The 21,937-nt window shown below is 36.8% G+C and overlaps 2 protein-coding genes across 2 annotated transcripts in view; both read left to right on the forward strand.

Annotated features, from left to right (window-relative positions):
* The window catches only part of LOC129454953 (C-type mannose receptor 2-like), a 131,578-nt gene extending 126,393 nt beyond the window's left edge, over nucleotides 1-5,185 (forward strand). Inside the window, exon 9 of the mRNA XM_073858563.1 lies at nucleotides 4,298-5,185. Within this exon, the coding sequence (XP_073714664.1) occupies nucleotides 4,298-4,460 (163 nt within the window). The 3' untranslated portion in view covers nucleotides 4,461-5,185. The remainder of the gene's footprint in view (nucleotides 1-4,297) is intronic.
* A 6,742-nt stretch (nucleotides 5,186-11,927) lies between these two features.
* LOC141351533 (C-type lectin domain family 4 member E-like) lies at nucleotides 11,928-21,897 on the forward strand. The gene is made up of 6 exons (XM_073858568.1): nucleotides 11,928-12,103; nucleotides 14,697-14,822; nucleotides 17,106-17,255; nucleotides 17,806-17,987; nucleotides 18,944-19,059; nucleotides 21,557-21,897. Exons 1-6 carry the CDS (start codon nucleotides 12,007-12,009, stop codon nucleotides 21,717-21,719), a joined length of 834 nt encoding a protein of 277 aa, XP_073714669.1. The 5' UTR covers nucleotides 11,928-12,006; the 3' UTR covers nucleotides 21,720-21,897.
* The last annotated feature ends 40 nt before the right edge of the window (nucleotides 21,898-21,937 follow it).

Here is a 21,937-nt window from a genome sequence, read left to right on the forward strand (position 1 = left end):
GGCAGGGAATGCATGTAGAAATAGTTGACTGAACCTGAGAGTCCATCTGCGGCCACCAGTAGAGGTCCCGCAATCTCTGTTTTGTGCGGACGACTCCTTGGTGAGCCTCATGTGCCAAGGAAATTAATGTGTGTCGTAAGGCTACAGGGACTAACAACCTTGTTCCTCTGAAAATGAAATCATCTTTCACTGCAAGTTCATCTTTAACTCTGAAGTAAGGTAGCAAGTCTGGACTCACTGTTTTAATGGAGGATGGCCAGCCAAGTGTAATTTGTCTCCGTAGCTTTATTAGCTCAGGGCAAGCAGCACAGGCCGTCTCGAAGTCAGACACTGAAAGAGAGCATAATGATGAAGAAATCAATGCAACCATGTCAGGCTCCACATCAGCGGAGGGGTCAGCAGGTGCTGGCATGGGAAGACGAGACAAGCAGTCTGCAGTGTGATTTTGGGAACCAGGCCGGTAAACAACGTTGTAATCAAAACAGAGCAGACGTGCTGCCCAGCGGGCAATCCGCATTCCAGCTCTCCCCATTCCTTTTGTGGTAAGTAAGGTGGTGAGTGCTTGGTGATCTGTGCGAAGTGTAAAGCGATGGCCCCACAGGTACGTTCGCCATTTCTCGGTAGCCCACACGCATGCCAGGGCCTCCTTCTCCACTATAGTATTTTTTTTTTCAGCATCACTAAGCGTGCGGGAAGCGAAAGCCAGAGGTTTTTCGACGCCATCTGTTTGTACTTGGGCAAACACTGCACCCAACCCATAGTCACTGGCATCTGTTGAAATTACTGAATGGAGTGTGGGGTCATAAATGGCCAGGGCAGGACTGGACACAAGCATCTGTTTAATGTCATCAAAACTGCTTTGAGCAGCTGGAGTCCAGGAAAACAGTCCTTTTTCTTTAGCACACTCACGCATTGGAGCCACAACTGTCGCAAACCCAGGAAGGAATTTTGAGTACCAAGACACTAATCCTAGGAATGATTGTAGAGAGGCTGCATCAGATGGAGGAGGGGCTTTACGGACGGCATCCAAATGCTCCTGGTCAGGTAAAATTCCATTGGCGCTGATTATGTGGCCAAGGAAACGTAGCGAATTCTGTCTGAAATTGCACTTTTTGTCATTTAACACCAGCCCAGCCTCTTTCAGTTTCTGTAGCACAGTAGTGAGGTTCGAGTCATGCTCTTCAGCTGTTTCTCCATACACGATAAGATCATCCAGGTAATTTTTGACACCTGGTACTCCCTGCAGTATGGTGGCCATCATCTTTTGGAAAGCGGAGGGTGCTGACGCCAAGCCATAGGGAACCCTGCAAAATCTGAATAGGCCGTCATGAGTGATAAAAGCTGTAATGTCTCTGCTATCTTCATGCAGAGGAAGCTGATAGTATGCATTAGCTAAATCAATAGTAGAAAATACTGTAGCACCCCTAAGGCTGGTAAGCATTTCATCAATGTGTGGCAATGGATAACAGTCAGTAATGACAGCTTTGTTAACTTCTCTTAAATCAGCACACATTCGGATCCCACCGGTTTTCTTACCAGTAACAACGATGGGGGACACCCAGGCCGAAGCATCCACGCGTTCAATGACACCTGCTTTCAGCAGACGGTCTAATTCAGCTGAAACAGAAGCTCTGACTGCAAAAGGTAAGCGTCGTAATTTCTGATGCACAGGTTTTACTGTGGGGTTAATTTTAACCTTGTGGACAAAGTTCTTTACACATCCTATGTCTGTATCTGTCAGAGGTGTAGTATTGGTGGCCATGACAGAGGTGCAGACATTATCACTGTTAATTTGTAGTTGCAGGGCAGAAATCAAATCCATGCCTAGCAAAGCAGTCCCTTTATCCACAATGAAAAAAATGGCAGCGGCTGAGGCATTAGACACACGCACTTGTGCTTGTAGGCATCCGAGTACAGGTATGCATTCCTGTGTATAAGTCACAAGACGGGTGGTAGGTGTAGATAATTGTGTGGCACTGAAGTAGCGTTTGTAAATATGGGCGGGCAATATCGACACTGAAGACCCTGTGTCCACAACAAATTGTACTGTGGTGTCAGATGAAGCAGTTGAAGTACTAACAGTTACATTGCAATGCAGTTTCTTTGGTGCTTCGGCAGAATTCTCTAGATACAGCACGGTGACGTCATCAACTTGCACTTCACGTACATCACTCGCTGGGGCTGAACGGCACACACGAGCAAAATGTCCCTTCTTGTTACACAATTTACAGTTAACTTTTACAGCAGGGCAATGTGCTGAGTTAGCTAGGTGTTTGTCTGAACCACATCTGTAGCATGACTTACGGGCAGACGAAACAGAAGCAGCGGGTGGCCGTGAACGGGGTTTCCCTCTCACATGGTGTGGTTTGACTTGTACAGCGCGCACTGACGCATCTCTATCGGCCGTCATTCTCTTTGCGTGTTCAGCTGCAGTTTCTAACTGTGTTGCGAGGGTGATTGCTTTTTGTAAAGTCAGGTCCAGCTCGAGTAACAATCTCTGTCTAATCTCATCACTTTGTAAATGTTCCAGCAATTGGTCGCGAATCATATCGTCCGCTTTATCACCAAAGTCACAGTTAGCGGCGAGCGCATGTAAAGCAGCAACGTACTGTTGTATGTTTTCGTGTGCAGCTTGTACTCTTTTTCTAAATGTATGCCGCTCCACGACCACATTAACTTTGGGAATGAAATGTCTTTTTAAAGCAGCCACAGCAGTTTCATATGTCTCACCAGTGTCTGGCAGTGCGTAGAAGATCCGTTGGCCCTCGACGCCTAAACAATGGAGTAATGTAGCCCTCTTTCGAGCATCGGGCCATGCATTGCCACTTGCGTTGATAACCAGCAAATAGTTGCCGAACATGCGCAACCACATGTCGAATGGCATGATAGGTTCACCTGGGCAGGGCAGGAACATTGCCGGTGGCGAGACATTCAACGACATCGTTTATCAGTCGGTAGAGTAAATCCTCGTAACTTAGAATCCTCGTCGCCAATTTGTTAAATCTGGACTTAATAAGCACACACAGTATTCCTTCAGAGACCTCGTAGTTTATTCCGAACAGTAACAGCACATGTTAACTCTGAGCGTACACACTTCTTCACTCTGTCACTCCCTACTTCTCTCTTTCTATTCAGCGTCTCTAGCGGCAGGATGAAGAACTACATACTAAGACACAACACTGTGTAAATACAGATTTAAAGGAGTTTGAAAAGCGTTGCATTATGCTTACTCTGAAATAACACTGTTTGTTATTGCCTGACTCAACACAAAATAACAAAAAAACAAACGTATTGCCAGCTACAACACAACGCATCGGGTCTGTCCTCTACTAACATTATTGGGCTCAACATACTTAAAATATTATCATACATAATTTTAACAATATTATAATAATGTCAGAGGGAATCTGTGTCTACACTTTTAAAAATAAAGGTGCTACAAACTGTGCTTTGTGGATTAAAAATTGTTCTTCTATGACATCACTGAAGTGCACAACTGAGGCGGTGCCTTTTAAAAAGGTCCTAATATATACCAGTTTGGTATAGATATGTACCTTTGAGGTATCAACAAAAGTATACTTTTTGAAAATTATAACTTTTGTACCTTTATTTCTAAATGTGCCTAATATTCATATTGTGTTGTAATGTTGTATTAAAGAGCACCTATCCTCCGATTCACAATTTTACATTTCCTTTGGTGTGTAAGTGTGTATTAGTACATGTTAACGATATGCAAAAGGTACAAACCCGAAAATAATCGATGACGCAAGTTATCGTCTCCAACATAAATCTCTTTTCTTGGACTACAACAAACGCACGGATTGTAGGCAACAGTTTACTTCCTGGGATTGGTGATGTAGAGAAGACCGATATTATCATAATTCATCCCGCTTCAGACTAACTCCTGTTAACTCCTGTTAGCATTGCATTGTGAGCAAATCGTTCAAACATGGTAAGGAGCGTCACATTTCCGGCTGACGTCAGAGGTATTCAGGCCAATCACAACGTACAGATCAGGAACACCGCGCTTTTCAGATCGATGAGTTTTGTACCAAATCAATGTGTTTCAGGAAGAGAGGGATATATGGGGCTTAAAAATGTGTGGTATGTTGAAAATAATGTTTTTTTTAACAATGAACCACGCAAAAACATTGTATTATACCAAATAAACAAAACAACGTTGTTTTTAGCAATGAAATAGGTGCCCTTTAATATGTGTATTAATAATAAATCATAGTATCCAAGGCTAAATCTGTCTGGGATAAACTTATGTAGCACTTTATTGTCCTTTTTTTAGTTTCTGGGAAGACGGCGAGCCGAACAATCACATTAATGAGGACTGTGGCTACATGATAAAAACTACGGTTTTAAGTCGCATAGCTACAAAGAGCTGGTACGATGCCCCATGTGAGATGTACAGGCCCTGGATCTGTGAAAAGAAGGCCGATGCATCCTCTTAATCATCATCATCCTTCTCATATCATCATCTTCAACTCCAACGAACTTTATAAAAGTTTAGTTTCAGGGTGTTTTCAATAAGAAACGTTGCACAATTATATTGTACTTCGTAATGTATGCTTGATCTCAGGATTTAAAATGTTTTAATCAATTATAATCAATTAACTGTTTAAAGTTTAATTAAATCAATTAACTTTTGTCCACATTTTATCATAATACTATACAAATGTAACTTTGTAAATTACAAAACATTTAAATTAAATCAAAACTATGTTATATTTCTTCAGTGTAGTCACCTGTTCTCTAGAATTTGCAATTTTTTAAATCATTTTTTCAAACAGCTTCTTGAGGTCTCACCCTGAGATGCATTTAAACAGTATTAAAGGAGGTCGCATTTATTCTGCGCCCTTATTGGCTGCTTTCTTTATGATTCAGTCCAAGTCATCCATTTCATTAAAATGTTTAGTTTTTATGAAAAAATATGTTGACGCTATCACATTTTTCTCCACATAACATTTCAGTCAAGTGATTGTAAACTTTTGATGGCGTAGTGTAAAACGGGGTTTTCAAACTTGGGTCTGGGGATCCCAGAAAATAAAGACAAAAAATGTATTCCTTGTAAAGCTGCAAACTAAATTTATTGTCAAAGTTGCTGCTGTACAAATACATTTTAATTAAAAATGTTTCTTTTATACATCAGCATTATTCTAATTGTAGCCAATTATTAAGTGTGCTTGCAAAAGCACACTTATTGTTCTTCTTAAGTTTTATTATTATTATTATTATTTTTATTATTTTTCCCGGGTAGATTTTTTTGGCCAGCTCTAGCGACCAGACCGTTTGACGCAGAGACACCGTTCAAACTTTAAAATGTTCGGGCAGTACCGGTGTAAGTTGCTTGAGAAGATGAAGTCACAGATCCATGTCGTTCGGCCGCCATATTGGAGAGAACACAAAACCTTAAAAAAGTTTCACAGGTCACAAATTTTGTCCAAACTTTATGAAATTCCACGTACGCGATCCTTGGACCGAGCCTCACAAAAGTTACTAGAAGGATTTTTGATTTTCGGAAGCGTTTGCGCGCCACAGCCCAAACTAAATGTGCGTCAACGCCGCCAAAACAGGAAGTAGTTCAAATCTCAATATGTCTGTAACATTTACTAACCAAAATTTTTATATGAACTCTTTACTCCAATGTGAAGATGCCCAAGATAAAAAAACATTGCAGTAACATGTCTATATTATGTTATTTTCACTTTAAAATGTCCAATTAAAACCTGTGTAAAAATAAAAAATGTCATTAGCCTTTACCAGTAGAGGGCAGCCTTTACGTTCAAACGTGTTTTTTAGACAGAATGTAAAGATAGCGGCAGCCATCTTTAGAAGCTAAGCTAACAGGCTATTGCTCCGTGGAAAAGTTTGAATAACAATGGCGGGGTGTAGTTTTAATGTTAAAATGGCAAAATGGAATTTAAAAGAGCTTTTCAGAGAATCGGTGTTCCTTTAAGAGCCACAATACAGCGAAGAGCTGAGGAAGAGAAAGCAGAGAAGCCCGGAGAAGAGGCGACACCCTCAGACTCTGCTGCGAGCCCGTGGAGGACTCAGTAACCTCGGCTGCCACCCAATCTTCGTATCGTATATGGACAGATTCCTGGATACATATTTTTAGAATCGTAAACTTCATCTTATTCACTATACAATATGCGGTTTCGGACGCAAAACTGCAAATGGATTTTATATTCTGAATGCTTGAATCAACGCGAGCTCTCTGGAGAACGTGCATTTTCACATACAGGTAGGAATTATATGATTCAGACATATTTTAATCCCTTTCTTTTATTTCAGTGATATATGGCACGACAAGTTTAATTCCCTTTTTCATCAATGTAATACATTGTAAACGTATTAGTTTGTAAAGACGTCAGTTTCGCGTCCTCGCGTAGCAGTGATCGTTTGGCATCGGTATTTTAATTAATTACGAAATTTGTATTTTATTTTTAAATTGCTATCTTGTGTTTCTGGCGCATTCGCGGATTAATGACTCATTTGAGTCGTTTTCATTACAAAGTGTTGCAAATAAATGAGTCTTTTGAGTCGACTCTTTACAAAGCGAATGGGCCAAATGTTTTAAAGTGGTTCGCGAATCAGTTTGAATGAATTGTTCAGATCGCTTCAAACACGGAATCGTCCGAAGCTGTTTTACTCGTAACCTATGTAGAAACACGCAGAATATAACCAGTGTTGGGTGACGTGGAAATGAATTTACCAATCTTTTAACTAAAAGCAAAACTTCACACATGTACCCGCCATTACATACGCGCGACCGCCGACCTGTTCGTCGTCAGACACAGTTAAACGCGTGCAACCTCCAGAAACACTGTAGCACAGATTGAAGAAAATCCATGATCCATGAATTCGATGATTGACGTCTGATTCGCTGTTTAATGTACTGTATGATGTAAGTGATTCTCACAAAACACACGTGACATGACAACGTAAGAAAACATGAGTTTTGTTATAGTGTAAACTGTCAATGTCCTCAGACCATCTTAGGAGATTCCAACTTTATACATATACAAAACAAAACTGTTGTCAGTTTACTTGTCTGATATTTCAGCTACAAGCTACATCAACATTGAGACTAAAGTTAATTTGTTAATTTGAAATGCTTGTCTATTCTGTGCTTGTATTCTTTTTCTGTACTGTTGGTGTATGTTGCAGTTTTACACATACTGTAGAAGTGCCCTTATTGTTCTGTTTGTTGTGGAGTCAAGAAATGTCTAAACATTAAAAGATGAACATGAGACAAAAGTACAGAATCTGTCACATTATTTTTTTTAATGGGCACTGAGCTGTGTCCTGACTGTTTACACATGAAAAGCATAAAATATGTAGGATCAGTTTGATTCACTTATGTGCATTTGTGTACAATACACATAAGTCAGCATTTAATGCTGTTGTTCTTTGTTGTTAAAGCATGTATGTGTTGAAACATAAACAAAGGTTAATAAAATGTGACATTCTAAACTTCTGGCATACTGATATTTATCTTACCAATTTCTGGTCTCCACATCAAACAGAAAAAGCTTGTCTTTATTGTTCTGATACTTATGGAGGGCACTGCGTGTGTGTGTGTGCGCGCGTGTGTGTGTGTGTGTGTGTGTGTGTGTGTGTGTGTGTGTGTGTGTGTGCGTGTGTGTGTGCGTGTGTGTGTGCGTGTGTGTGTGCGTGTGTGTGTGCGTGTGTGTGTGTGTGTGTGTGTGTGTGTGTGCGTGTGTGTGCATATATCTAGATTTATTTTTTCATGAGTAACTAGTAACTCGCTACTTGAGTATTATTTTCATTGCATACTTTTTACTTCTACTTGAGTAATTATTTATTTAGTTACTTTTACTTTAACTTCAGTAAAGTTTTTGGCTACTCTTTCCACCTCTGTTAAAATCTTCATGAATCTAGGCTGAGTTTGCCACGTTGAAGCCTAAATAATCAGACAGATAGTAAGTTAATCGCCCATCGCTCACAGCCCAGCACCTGCACCACTGCATGCGTATCGCGCTGACAAACATACACCTGATTTTACTGCCCTGACGAAATCTAAAAGTATAATTTCTCTTATTAGAAGCTAGCTTAATGTTTGCCAGTTATTAAAATGGCGGTTGTAGTTTAAATAGAGGTCGTGAAATAATTAGCATTGACAAAAAACTGCATAAAACAATGTTATATTCCATATTATAAACTTTTGGTTATGTGTACTTAAGTGAGTAAATAAGTTAACCGCAAAAACTAAATGTGCGTCGACGCCGCCAAAACAGGAAGTAGTTTATCTCAGGAACGCTTTCACGCATTGAAACCAAACTTTGTACATGAACTTGGGACTCCAATGTGAGGATGCACAAACTAAATCGGCGGCACCAGAGCAAGCACACTTTTGCAGTTCGTCCCGAAATGCATTTTCTAGTTATATTTGTTATACATAAAATATATAAACTGATTTATAAGTAGGGGGTCTCTTACAAAATAAAGGTTCATCATATTTAAGGGCTATTGGCATCATAAAGTTCGAAAAACCCCTGGTGTAAAACATCAATAACAGCTGCAGTCATAGATCAAAATAGCAGTAAAAGGATATTTGTCTAAACAGCTTTAAGTGTTTACCCTGTACATTACCTATTAAGTCCATTCATTAACTGCTTGCATAAAATGTTCATAAAAAAATATTTGCTTATGTAAAAAAAAATATTTTACTAAATAAAGTTTGTCATTTAAAATAATTTGTCTTTATTTGTTTTCAAGTTAAAATAAATGTTTTGTCAAATTAAAATAGTATCAAAAACATGTTTCCTCTTTTTAGTATTCATGCTAATTCCACTTTCGTCCATCAGGAGACATTCTTCAAACATCAAAATCAAACAATCTCAACTAAAAAATCAACATAATCAAAGTCTTCTGAAAACAATGACAAAAACCTGCCTCTGTCTCTTTGAACTTTTAAAGAAAAAATCTGTAAATTTATTGTTTTTGGACATTATTGGAATTAAGAAATGTTACTTTCAGTTTAATAATTTAATAATAAAAACTTAGACAAGGATCAGCATGCAGGGCATTGATAATACAGACCCTTGCAAGGCAATATACTTGCATGGTATTTATTAAACACATGGTACTAATATACATTATACGTTATAAGTTGGTCTATAGTAAGTTTTTATCTGTATGTTAACAAGAGCAAAAATAAAAATAAACTGTAAATAAGTAGCAATAATGCAGTTAACTCTGACTAATTGTGTGGGTGTCAATGTGATTTCAGTGTTGACTGTATTAGCTAGATCAATTTCTTTGCCATTTCTTTTTGATCCCCAAAAATGTGAAATATGTGAAACTCTTATGTTGTAAATCAAGATGTTTTTTGTATTTTTTCACAACTTTGAATAACCCACAAAATAATGGAAAGCAACTGTTTTGTCAAGAGCCTTTAAGGTGACAAATGCATGCCTGTCTGCCTTCTGTCTCCTCTTACTCGTGATTCTGGTGGCCACAAATATTCACAGTGTGTACTTCTTCTTTTCTGACTATTAATAGGTACATAATTGCTGTTATCGAGATTTATTAACTAGTTCCCCATAAGACAACTTGAGTCATGATCTTGTGCTTTTCTTAAGTTTGCTGTCAGAGCTGAACACAAATATAAATCAACACTTTAGCATCAGGGGTTTTCAAATTTTTTGTCACCACTTATCCCCTGAGATTTTAAGTAAATATTTAAGCAATTTAATACCACATTTCCATGTTTAACTTTAAAATTTTTTAGTTTTCATTTTGTAGTAATTTACATATGCCAGCTATTACGATTGGACCTTATTCTGGTAATTTACTTTCATAATTCCTGGTTTTAGACTTAGCTTAAGCTAGGACTATGCCTTAGTTAAATTTGGATATTTAAATCGCTTTTATAAAAACGTAGAAAGAAACATTACTGGTCTGCATCTTGAGACAAAACAATGGCAATGACATACTTTAAAGAGTAACTAAACTCTAGCATTCATGCTAATTCCACGCTTGTCCAGCAGGAGTCACTGTTGAGCCACGTGTTCAGTAGCCACACGGGACAGTTTTTGTTAGAGCAACTAAGCCAGACAAACCAGACTTTAAACATCAAAATCAAACTATCTCGACTCAAAAATCTACAGAATCAAAGTGTTTTAAAAACAATACAAACAAAAAACTGCCTCTGTCTCTCATTGGCATCAAAACTAGGGCTTAGTGTCTGTGCCCTTGCCCAGTTAAGTTCTATTGGCTAGAGTTAAGCATTTATGTAAGGTGCATGTTTGCATCAGCCGTGTCCTTTTCTGCCCCTTGTCCCGTCTGAATTTTTATTATAGGGGCCTATCTAATTGATTCAATATGTACTAGTGCACTTTTAACCTGAATTAGTTGACATACACTAGAAATTTGGGAGGAAACATGTTGCAGAAATCATTTGTTTTTACAGTTAAGTTGTTAAGTTGTATTATAGAGCCTTTAGTTGGTGTAGCAGACAAATTAAATGTATAGCGGAGGATTTTCTTTTAATGGGTGGATCATAAGACTATTGGTCATCTTAGTTGTCAATCATTCTGGTGACATGTTTACGTAAGGCCATTGTACGTACTCTTCCCTAGGTTCACTTTCTGCACATGCGCACTTTCAGGTGTATATGTGTGGTCAGCCATTCAATGAAGCTCGCATTCTCACTGTGTTTTTTTTTTTAATGTTTGAGGGTCGCAAGAGAAAAATTGTCTACGAATTGTATGAAAAGACAAGAAGAGAAAGGCCTCTGAAGAAAGAAACAAGACCAGAGTGTTTTGGCCCAAGAGAGAGAAGCCTTCTTAGAAATGATACATTAAAATTGTGTTCAATTAATTTAAAAAACCTCATTAAGAGCAATAAGTATATATATTTAAATAGTCTAACACAAAATGAATATGTACTATAATTTATTGATTTCTTTTTAATTGCGTTAACACAATTAGTTTGAGTTTGGGTTCTGGAAAAAAAATTCCCAGCATGCTTTGCATGCAACTGCTTTTGGAGAGTAATTTTTTAATTAAGTGTTATTTTATGCATTTTTAGGTAAAGTGAAAGACTTAATAGTGTTTAATGTCCGTTTATCTTATTGATTTAGAAGCGTTTGTGTTATATTTTTTCAAATTGTTTGGTTACCATCGTGTAGAAGAGTAGCGCTTGTGGTTAGGTTGTGGATGTGAGGTATTTGTCTCAATGAGCACTGACTGTGTTAATGCCTGTTTGGAGATCAGTCTCTTCTCACATGCTCATCCAAAGTATCATATGTTATTATTATTAGCAAGCTAACATGTGCTTATTCTAATTAGTATGAAATAAAACATTTTAGATAAAATAACAGAATTATTCAGTTATTCAGACTACACTACATTGAGCTATTCAAACTACGCTAAATTGAGTTATTCAGACTAAACTAAATTGAGTTGAGGCATCAAATTGAGTATTGCCATTTACTTTAAATTGAGTTGGACTAACTCAATATATTTTAATTGTGTAAAGCAGTTTTTTATGAGTTAGGGGTACACATTCATATTGGATGGAAATCCTGCCCACAATTTTATTAAGTTAATTCAATAAATATATATATATATTTTTTTTGAGTGCATGAGTAGATCACACGACCAAAACAAAATGAACCTGCACAGAACTAAGGAAACAATGACATTAAATGAGCCTCCACACAGAACACGGAACTGCCAGAACCCTGCCATCATAAATATTAATCAAGACTATTTGGCAGGATCCTGACATATCTTGCCTATAGGGCCCAAAAACTGCTGCCAGCTCAGGCTGTGGCCGGAAGTCCCACCACTAAAGCAGCCACTGCCGAAAATTGTGCTTGTCCCTACTGCGAAATACTTTAAAAAACTAACCAATCTGCATTTTATCATGCGGAAACATTTCCATATATAAACATCATCACTTATTGAGCAATTTCTGCTGTGAACAGATGCACAAGTTTGTTTCAGTTTGTTTAAGTGTCTAAACATGTACATGAACACAGAGAGAATGCTTGATAATCTTACTGATAAACCTGATCCGGATTTATCTGATTACTGCAATATGGCAGAGGTGCGATTTTCAGGTATGTTGTGTTATTTCATTTTTTTAAATGGAAAATCAATGGAAAAAGTAAAAGTAATTTGGTTAGATCAAAAATAATAAAACAAAGCAATAGTATTTAGTGTTAAGTCCACTTTTGAGTAGATATAATCAAAGATCTTAAAGTAATGCAATAGAAATCCCTAGTGAAGTCTACAAAAAAAAAAAAAAAAAAAAAAAAAAAATGAGAAACATAATTAAAAATGTTATGCTGCTTGTAACTGAAACTGAAAAAATTGTTGTATTTACTTAATGTAAAGGTAATTTATTTATACTGAACTATCAATTATCAATAATAAACAAAGCAATTGTACATACATTATTTTATTGAACACATGACATTTAGTCTAAACATGACGCATTCTAAAAATGACAAACAGTGTACATGTTTCAAAAACAATGGGCTGGATAAACTCTGAGAGACCCTTTCAAATGTATAGAAAGCATGTAAATCACCTTCTTCTTCTTTCTTGAACTCGGACAGGTGGATAAGTAGCATCATGCACCTGCACACATTGTAATTTAATTTAAACATGTTTTTAATTTTGTGTTAATGTCCTTTACTAATCATGTGCAGTCATGGTGAGATCAAAGCTTGGCGCAGAGGCAGTGCGTCTTTAGCAAAAGTCTGAAACAAACAAAAAAGAAAATGGAGGATATAGAGCAGAGAGATTATAACTATATTTAACTGTCCAGTTAATATAATATTGATTGTGCAGTAATAAAAGCATCAGAAATGTTACACACATTTCAAATAGCACACCTGTATTAACAATTTAGTGAACTGAATGCGTAAAAAAAATAGTCACAAATCACAATTGTTTTACAGCTTATTTGGAGCTCAGACCCAGAGGTAGTGGAAAGTGCAGTTTCTTTCATTTTAATCCATTTTCGAATGTCCTTGGTGAAATTAGTTATACAACCTTAAAATTATGGAATGTAACCTTCACGTTTGCTTTCCATAGTGCATTAGGATGGGGAGCAGGCTTAATCAAGCGACCAATCAAAATTCGACCTTGCCTCACATACCATCCTTAACTAAAATGTAGCTATTTTAGCTTATTATTCACTTTACAATACACTAGGCAAATGGGATTTTTTAAATAGCACATTTTATCATTAAAATCCCATTCAACATGATGGTGATCTGAGGGGGTGGGATAGTGCCGGATAGTGCCCCCCACACCCCCCGCGGTGCCGGCCTGAACACGTTATACATTTAAGAAACTGTAGGGATGAATAAAGTCAGTAAAAAAATATATCAATATCTTTATAGTGACGTCATGCGAAAAGGCGTGATCATGTGTAAAATCGTGTTTAAATAAATCATTGTTATACAGAGGCGAGGAACAACAACAATTTATGTCATGGCTGCAATTAAATACACAGTTAAAGAAACCAAAGTGCCCTTATAAGTCTTTATTGATCTCCTGTAAGTTTGCAATAGTGATGTCATGTGAAGGGGCGGGGCCACGTGTAAAATCATCTGATGCAGTTTCGTCTGATGCCGTTTTGTACAATGCTGTGCGAGACATGACTCCTTTTCGTCTGATATCTGATAACTTTTTATCTGAGACCTTTTCGTCTGACTCTGCTTTTTCTGACAGCGGTTTTCCTGAGACCTGACTTTTTTCATCTGATGTCTGATATCTGATAACTTTTCATCTGAGACCCTTTCATCTGACTTTTTTTCCGATGGGTTTTCATCATGAGACCTGACTGCATTTCATCTGATGTCTGAGAAATTACTGTGCAATTTTGTTAATTTGACATCGTTTTTTCTGAGACCTGATGCCTTTTCAAATCATGTTTGACACCTGACATCTGAGGATGTCCTAAAATGTAGGCTACACCATACTACAACCCAGCAGGTTTAACCCAACAACTAGAAATTGAAACTGCCCAAAAGTGTTTAAAATGTGAAAAAATAACCCAACAAAACAACCCAACAGACTCAACCGAGCATTTTGTGGTAAAAAATAACCCAGACATTTTTTAGAGTGTTGCTAATACGTTTTCTAAAGTTTGGAAAATGTATGAAAAATGTAACGGATTTTAGGTTAAAGTTTAAGACTATTTGTAACAGTTTTAGTATTTTTGTCAATCATTCTGTAGTTTTTTTTTACTATTTGTGCACCTTTTTTCTTTGAAATTACAAAAAAATATTTAAGATTTGCAAAATAGCAGCAAAAGATGTGTTTTAAGATGTGTTCTTTTAACACCAAAAATAATTAAAAAGATTTACTGTCTTGTGCAAAATAAATAAAGTATTATAGAATTACATCAAATTTATTAGTGAAACTGTTCACCCTCTTCTTGTTTAGTCTGAATATTTTTAACTATCACAGAAACATGCACATTGTTGGCAGGAAGTTGTTAATATATTTAACCTATTGTAAAAAATTGTAAGTTGCTTTATTTGCCCTTTGGAAAACCATATGGCAAGCTTAGACTCAGCATGCAGGGCATCGACAATACGGCCTTGCAAGGCAATATACAATAATTGTTTCTTCATGCTGATTCATTTATGTGATTTATATGTGTTATAAATCAGATGTTTTATTATTTTTTCACAGTTTTGAATAACCCACAAAATAATGGAAAGCGACCGTTTTGTCAAGAGCCCTTCAAAGTGTCAACCGCATGCCTGACTGCCTTCTGTCTCCTCTTACTCGTGGTTCTGGTGGCCACAAATGTTCACAGTATGTACTTCTTCTTATCTTATAGTTTTTTTAAAGATTTATCAACTAGTAGAGTCATGATCTTGTGCTTTTCTCAAGTTAAAAGTAAAAAGGTTTGCATGCAAGTTTAAATCAACACTTTAGTAGATTCGGGGATTTCAAACTTTTTTGTCACCCAAACCTCCTTCGCCTATATTTTTCCTGAGATTTTAAGTAAATATTTAATCAGTTTAATAGTACATTTTAATGTTTAACTTCAAAACTTCTTATCAGTAGTAGTGTTTTACTTAGTTATTGTTATTATTACCTGTTGGACCTTTATCTGGTAATTTTCTTTAATTGGTACATAAAGGCCTGCTTTCACAGACCATAAGATTAAGCTTAAAATAGCACTATGCCTGATTTATATTAGGATATTTAAGTCACTGTAGAAAGAAATATTACTGGACTGGCAAAAGTCCAGTGGCAAAAAAATGGCACCGACTGGCAATTTTTTTTAAATTTAAGTATATAAGGGCAAGTTATTTTCAGTTAAAGGTGTAATGTGTTTGTAGCGGCATTTAGAGCTGAGATTGCGAATTGCCACCAACCTCAATTTCGAAACACAATGAAAAGCTACGTTAGCTGGCACTGGCTGCCACAGGGCAAACATGTCGTTGTCTGAGACAACGTAGGGATGAAACTAGCTCTGTAGAAACATGATGGTGACTTCCATGTAAGGAGACCTGCATTGTATGTAGCTAAAAACGACTCATTCTAAGGTAATAAAACAGTACAGTTCATTATGTAAGGCCTTTATACACTGATAATACAGGTATGTATATTATATTGCATATCTGTCAGGAGTTTCTGTCCACATTGCACCTTTAAGTCTTGTCTGTGAAACCAGGCAAAAGCATATTTGAAGAGTTTGGTTCCAAAACACAATAAATCCATTTTGACTAATTTCTGTAAAAACGTGTTTTTTATACCAAGAAAGTGACAAGATGAAAAACACTAATTTCTGTTACAAACTTTCACATAGCATGCATAATTTGTTTTTCAAAGATTTATTATAAAAACGAATTCTTTTTTCCACAAAATGCAATAAATCCATGACAGTTTTTTATTTCAAAATGCTATAAATCTATTAAATCAATGTATAAATGTGCATTTATCTTTACCATTTTATATTTATTTAGTTGACTAGTGGTATACAATGATTAAAAAATAAACATTAATGGCATTAACCAAAACACTTACTTTGTTATATTAAGAACACATTGCTGCGCGGTTATATTTGACGTCGTCTCTTTACATTTTCACAGCGATCAGCTGTAAAATGTTTTGGTCCCGCTCGATTTTCGTTGACTTTAGTCAAATAATGAGTAAAATAATGTAAAGTTTTCATAAGATCCTCTGGGGTCAATGTTTTAGCATGAGAAGCTGTCTGGAGAACAAGCAACCGAGTGCCTCTCGTGGAAATTATTAGATGTTGATGGCTTACGTTTCTTTCCCGTCACAGAAAACCATCACAGGTTTAGCAATGCAATTAAAGTATTATTTTGTTTTGTTTGTTGATGACGAAGTACAAAGTAGATGAGGAAAATTAGAGCCGTTTCTCAATATGCGTTCTTGTCTGTACTTGCGTTCTTGTAGACTTGTGAAGCGTCATCAGTCGCGGCCCAAGTACTGTTCCAATTCAAAGTTCGCATCAAGGCCAAGTTCACATAAAATCCCCGGATGTGTTCTTGATCCGCCCATTTTATCGAGGATGCATCAGAGGAGACTTGTGTGGACTTATGACAGCGAAGTTTCCCAGAATGCATTTCGCGTCAGAAGTTCGTTCTTCCGAGTCTGAACTTGCAAGTCCGAACTAGGAAGGACACAAGTCCGAACTTGGCGTACTTGGTATTGAGAAACGGCTTAGGATTCCGTGTACTCAGCGCGCCGCCATGTTTGTTTACATTGCGTGACTGGTGGGCTGTAATATCAGGAATGGATTTGTTGCGTTCTGTAAAAAAGGAGGAGTGGCGTTTGTCGCATTTTGGGAAAAAAGGGAGAAAAGATGACAGAATATCACGGCGGGTATTGGATTTTCGTAAAATTAATTATTTACTTTTAACTACTGACCTGATATAATACTGATTTTGGCAGTAACTAATTTTTTTCAAAAATGGCTTTTATCGCGTTTTGGAACCAAACTCTTCATTTGTACATTTGGCATCAGTTTTTCTGCATGTTCTTTTCTTCATTCTTGGAAATCATTGCATATTTATCTTGTCGACGCAAGCATCTGCTTTCTTTCCTTCCCTTTTGTGTTAGAGAGTTCTTCTGTTCAGGATCTCCCCTCCAGTTCTGCTGAACCTCAAATGCCTAAAACCTGCACCAATGTGACCAATCTGACAGCAGAACTGCAGATTTTAAGAAGAGTGAAGAGTGACCTGGAGGAAGAGATCAAAGTCAAAGTCACAGGTTCGTAACATGAAAGTGTGTTTAATCATTTAAGATGAAAATGCAATAGCACTGAATAAATTTTTTTAAATTTTCCCTGTAGCTCATTGTACACTGTAAAAATAAACACTTGTCAACTTAAAAAATAGGTAAGCTATCAGAAGCACTTTTTAAAACATATTAAAACATATGCTGGCCACCGGCGTAAAAGCTTTGGTGTGCACGCCCCCTTAATGCTCTTCCGCCATACAATATAGTTCTCATTTTTTATTGGCTTAAAAAATCGCCACGTTTTATTTTGTGCCACCATACTTACTCGTATGACTACTCATGTAACAGTCTTTGAATAGGAAAAACATGGACATGTTTGGTGGCTTCTAAATTCATCCCTTATTAGCAACAATTTGAGGGCTAATGTTACATTAAACCCTGTGTTAGTTTGTGCTCCGCTCACCCCTACACAATAAATGTAAAGCTTAAATAAAAGTGTTACATTGTATTTTAATAAAACTATCCCATATCTCTTTATAACAATAATAAAATAATTGTTTGCCACTGTTTGTCTTTATAGAAGCAGCGGCTGCCACACAATGCACTCCAATGACAGCAAACTGTTCCTGCCCAGTTGCCTGGCATTATTTCAATGGCAGCTGTTACTTCATCTCCAACAACAGCCAAAGCTGGCCAGAGAGTCAGGCTTACTGCAAAGTGAAAGGAGGACACCTGGCTATCATCCTTACCGCTGATGAACAGGTAAATAAGAACCTCTTTTCCCAGCGCGTTGATCCCAGAAAATTGCCTGAGCACCTTTCTGTATAAATGCAATCACATCCTTGGTTCTGGGATCGCTCTTGTAAAGGGGAACAATGCCGTATGGTTGGTGAGGATGAATTCTTCGTTGCAACAACTTAGTAATTGTTTGGCTCTTTGAAACAGGGGTTTTAAATGCACATTCAAGATAAAAAATGTCAGTAAACTGGAAGGAAACCGAGATGAAATGTAGTGAAAAAACAAATTTTGTCAATCCAACTGAATTTAATCCAATTGCAGGTTACAATAGCACAGTTTACATGTACCCTCAACATTGCAATCTGATTCAACAGTTCGTTTACATGTACATTTCAATCACGGAAGTAAAAGATGTAACATGTTTCCCCTTTTTTTGTGCAAGTTGTCCGTTTCAATAGCCGGCAGATAGAAAAAACAGTCCCTGGAAAACATGATTTAAACAGTTTATTTACTACACCTGCCATATATGACCCAATGGGAGAATGAAATAAAGAATTGGCCTGATAAATCATATGAAGATATATTCAAAAATTTCGTGGCATTCATATTAAAACTTATTTGCAGTTTCTAGCTTAAAAATCTAAAAAGTGATGGGGTTGGTTGTCACATTGTTTCAGAGTGTCTTTGATGGTTAAATACTTCCGGTTACAATACATTCTAAAAGTAAAAAGTATACACATTTAAAGCCAAGACACGTTTTCATGTAGGAATTACTGCTGAAAGTTTTTTTGAAGATGATTAATTCATGCAAGAGTAAAAATTGTGACAACCAACCCCGGTCTCCCCTATTGGCTTGTAAAGTGAAAGAAGAAAGCACATCAGATGAAACTTGTAAGCTAATACCTTGAAAAAGGTGTTGACAACATTACTAAACAATGACATCTATTTCCAATCATATCTGATCTCCTGACCTGATGAAGACTTTTATATGGAACTTGCTGCCACGTGGTCACTGGAACGCCTTCTGGTTTGGCATAACTGATGAAGAGACAGAAGGTGACTGGCGCTGGGTGGATGGAACCAAACTGGTTGGAGGGTGAGTGAGAACATTTAAGTTGAAGATGTTAGAACGACTCTAGATCTCAACAGCATCAATATTAAAAATACCTTCCGCGTCCGCACACGAAAGTTTCATGTGAGCACATAAAACTAAACTTTAGATTTTTCTTACTCCAATGTCACATTAGGGGCTCGGTAGTATAACCACATGCTTAACGCCTTTTTTAAAAAAAAAACGAGTTATAGGTATTATATCAGGTCAGTATTTAAAAGTAAATTCTTAATTTTATGCAAAATGCAATATCCGCCGTGTTATTCTATCATCTTTCTCCCTTTTGTCCCAAGGCGCAAACGCCACTCCTCCTTTTCTGCAGAATGCAATAAATCCGCTCAACAAATCACATTACACGCATTGTAAACAAACAATGGCGGCGCGTTGAATACACGGACTCCAAGTTTTCCTCATCGTGATCAACAAACAAACAAAAACAAAATAATACTTTGATGGCATTGATAAACCTGTGGTGGTTTTCTGTGATGGGAAAGAAACGTCAAGCCATCAAAACCTAATTTACGCGAGAGGCACTCGGGAGACTGAAAATGCCGGTTGCTTCTCCTTGCAATGCATCAAGCTTCCCGCATTGACCCCAGGGAAAACTTTCCATTATTTTACGCGAAGCCAACGAAAATCGAGCAGGACCAAAATATTTTACAGCTGATCGCTTTGAAAAATGTTAAGTGACGACATCCCAAGGATGACAGCAGCAATAACAGTGTACTTAATATGACAAAGTAAATTCCATTAATGTTTATTTTTTTAAATCAGTGTATAGCACTAGTCAACTAAATGAATATAACATGACAAAGATAAATGCACATTTATATATTGATTCAATAGATTTATCGCATTTTGAAAAAAAAACTTGTCATGGATTTATTGCATTTTGTGAAAAAAATTATCAGTTTTTATAATAAATCTTTGAAAATCAAATTATGGATTTGAATTTTTTATGTTTTTATAACCTAAAGATGCTATGTGAAAGTTTGTAACAGAAAATAGTGGTTTTCATCTTGTCACTTTCTTGGTATAGAAAACACGTTTTTACCGAAATTAGTCAAAATGGATTTATTGCGTTTTGGAACCAAACTCTTCATATATAGTCAACTGTATACCAAATCCCTCAACTGAACTCCGTGAAAGCTTCTGGCTTCTTTCATAGTTTTTTAAGAGTTTTAAATTATATTCCTGTTGCTACTGTAGGCCTATGTAATTTGAGTTCTTTTAGATGTGACTGCTGCCCCCTGCTGAAACAAAACAGCATAGACCAGCATAATTTCCATGCTGGTTTTGGTGCTGGTTTAGCTGGTGGTAAGTCCTAGCTGATGTACCGACGTACAATTTCTGTCAAAATTGGAAAATTTTCTTTTTCTATTGCCCACCTTAATTTTTAAATACAGCGAAATAGGAAAAAAAATGTGCGTGCAGTATCATTTTTGCCCATTTAACGTGTCACTTCTTCAACAACAGATTCCCTTTTTACTTGTCTTTCTGAGGTAAAGCTCTGGTTGGCTAATAACTTTCACTTTTTAATACTCAAAGTCTGAGGTAATTGTGTTTGGTCCCTCTGGCTGAACTGATGACAATTGACTCTGAACTGATGTTTATGGAAAATGTAATTTCTTAAGAAAAACACTTTGAGAGCTAAATAAAGACAAAGAGACAATAATTAGACATTTACCCACAAATTGAATATAAATGTCCATAACAAACTCAATACACATTTAAAGTCTAAATGGTTTAAAGGGACACTCCGGGTCTGGCGGTGGTACCACTTTTAGCATAGCTTAGCATAATCCATTGAATCTGATTAGACCAGTAGCATCGCGCTAAAAATCACCAAAGAGTTTGGATATTTTTCCTATTTAAAACTTGACTCTTCTGTAGTTACATGGTGTACTAAGACCGATGGAAAATTAAAAGTTGCTATTTTCTAGGCAGATATGTCTATGAACTATACTCTCATGGCTGCAGCAGGCGTAATGATATTACACACTGCCCGAAAATAGTCCCCTGCTATTGAAAGTAACCAAGGGGACTATTTTCAGGCGCTGCGTAATATCTTGCGTCTCCTGCAGCCATGTTACGACAGCAAATTGTCACAGTTATATCATAACTTGGTCTGCAGTATCAATTAACAGCCCGCTGATACATTTCAGAAAGTGTGGGAAATGCAAATTATGTTTTTGGTGGAAGTAAATTTAAGGGGAAAAATTTCTGCAAAAGTGTAGCACATATAAACAACAGTTTATACCAGCAGTTACCTCCTAAGGTAACAATGTGTACCTTTGAGGTACCAATATACACCTTTTAGGTAACGCACCAATGACAACTTTTGTACCTTTATTTCTGAGAGCCTAATATTCATGTTGTGTTATTATTGTGTTGTAATGTTGTGTTAATATGTGTATTAATAATAAATCCTAGTACCCAATGCTAAATCTGTCTGGGATAAACTTTATTGTCCTTTTTTTAGTTTCTGGGAAGACGGTGAGCCGAACAATCACATTAATGAGGACTGTGGCTACATGATAAAAACTTTGGTTTTAAGTCGCATAGCTACAAAGAGCTGGTACGACGCCCCATGTTACATGTCCAGACCCTGGATCTGTGAGAAGAAGGCAGATGTGTCCTCTTAATCATCATCCTTCTCATATCATTATCTTCAACTCCACCAGATCTTCATAAATGTTTAGTTTCAGGGTGTTTTCAATAAGAAATGTTGCAAAATGAAGAAGGCTTACTGATATGAATTATGATTGTACTTTGTATGCTTGATCTCAGGATTTAAACAATTTTAATACATTTTAATCTATTTACTCTTTAAAATTTAGGGTTATTTAATTTAATTAACTTA

Source organism: Misgurnus anguillicaudatus, chromosome 20, assembly GCF_027580225.2.
Source record: "Misgurnus anguillicaudatus chromosome 20, ASM2758022v2, whole genome shotgun sequence".
Lineage (NCBI taxonomy): Eukaryota > Metazoa > Chordata > Actinopteri > Cypriniformes > Cobitidae > Misgurnus > Misgurnus anguillicaudatus.

What these genes read in the sequence shown, in the direction of transcription:
- LOC141351533 (XM_073858568.1), top strand. Translation starts at nt 12,007, where the DNA reads ATGTACATGAACACAGAGAGAATGCTTGATAATCTTACTGATAAACCT. An exon ending in GGTGGCCACAAATGTTCACA is followed by an intron (nt 14,823 to 17,105) that starts GTATGTACTTCT and finishes CTTTTGTGTTAG; the next exon opens with AGAGTTCTTCTGTTCAGGAT. An exon ending in TCCTTACCGCTGATGAACAG is followed by an intron (nt 17,988 to 18,943) that starts GTAAATAAGAAC and finishes GACCTGATGAAG; the next exon opens with ACTTTTATATGGAACTTGCT.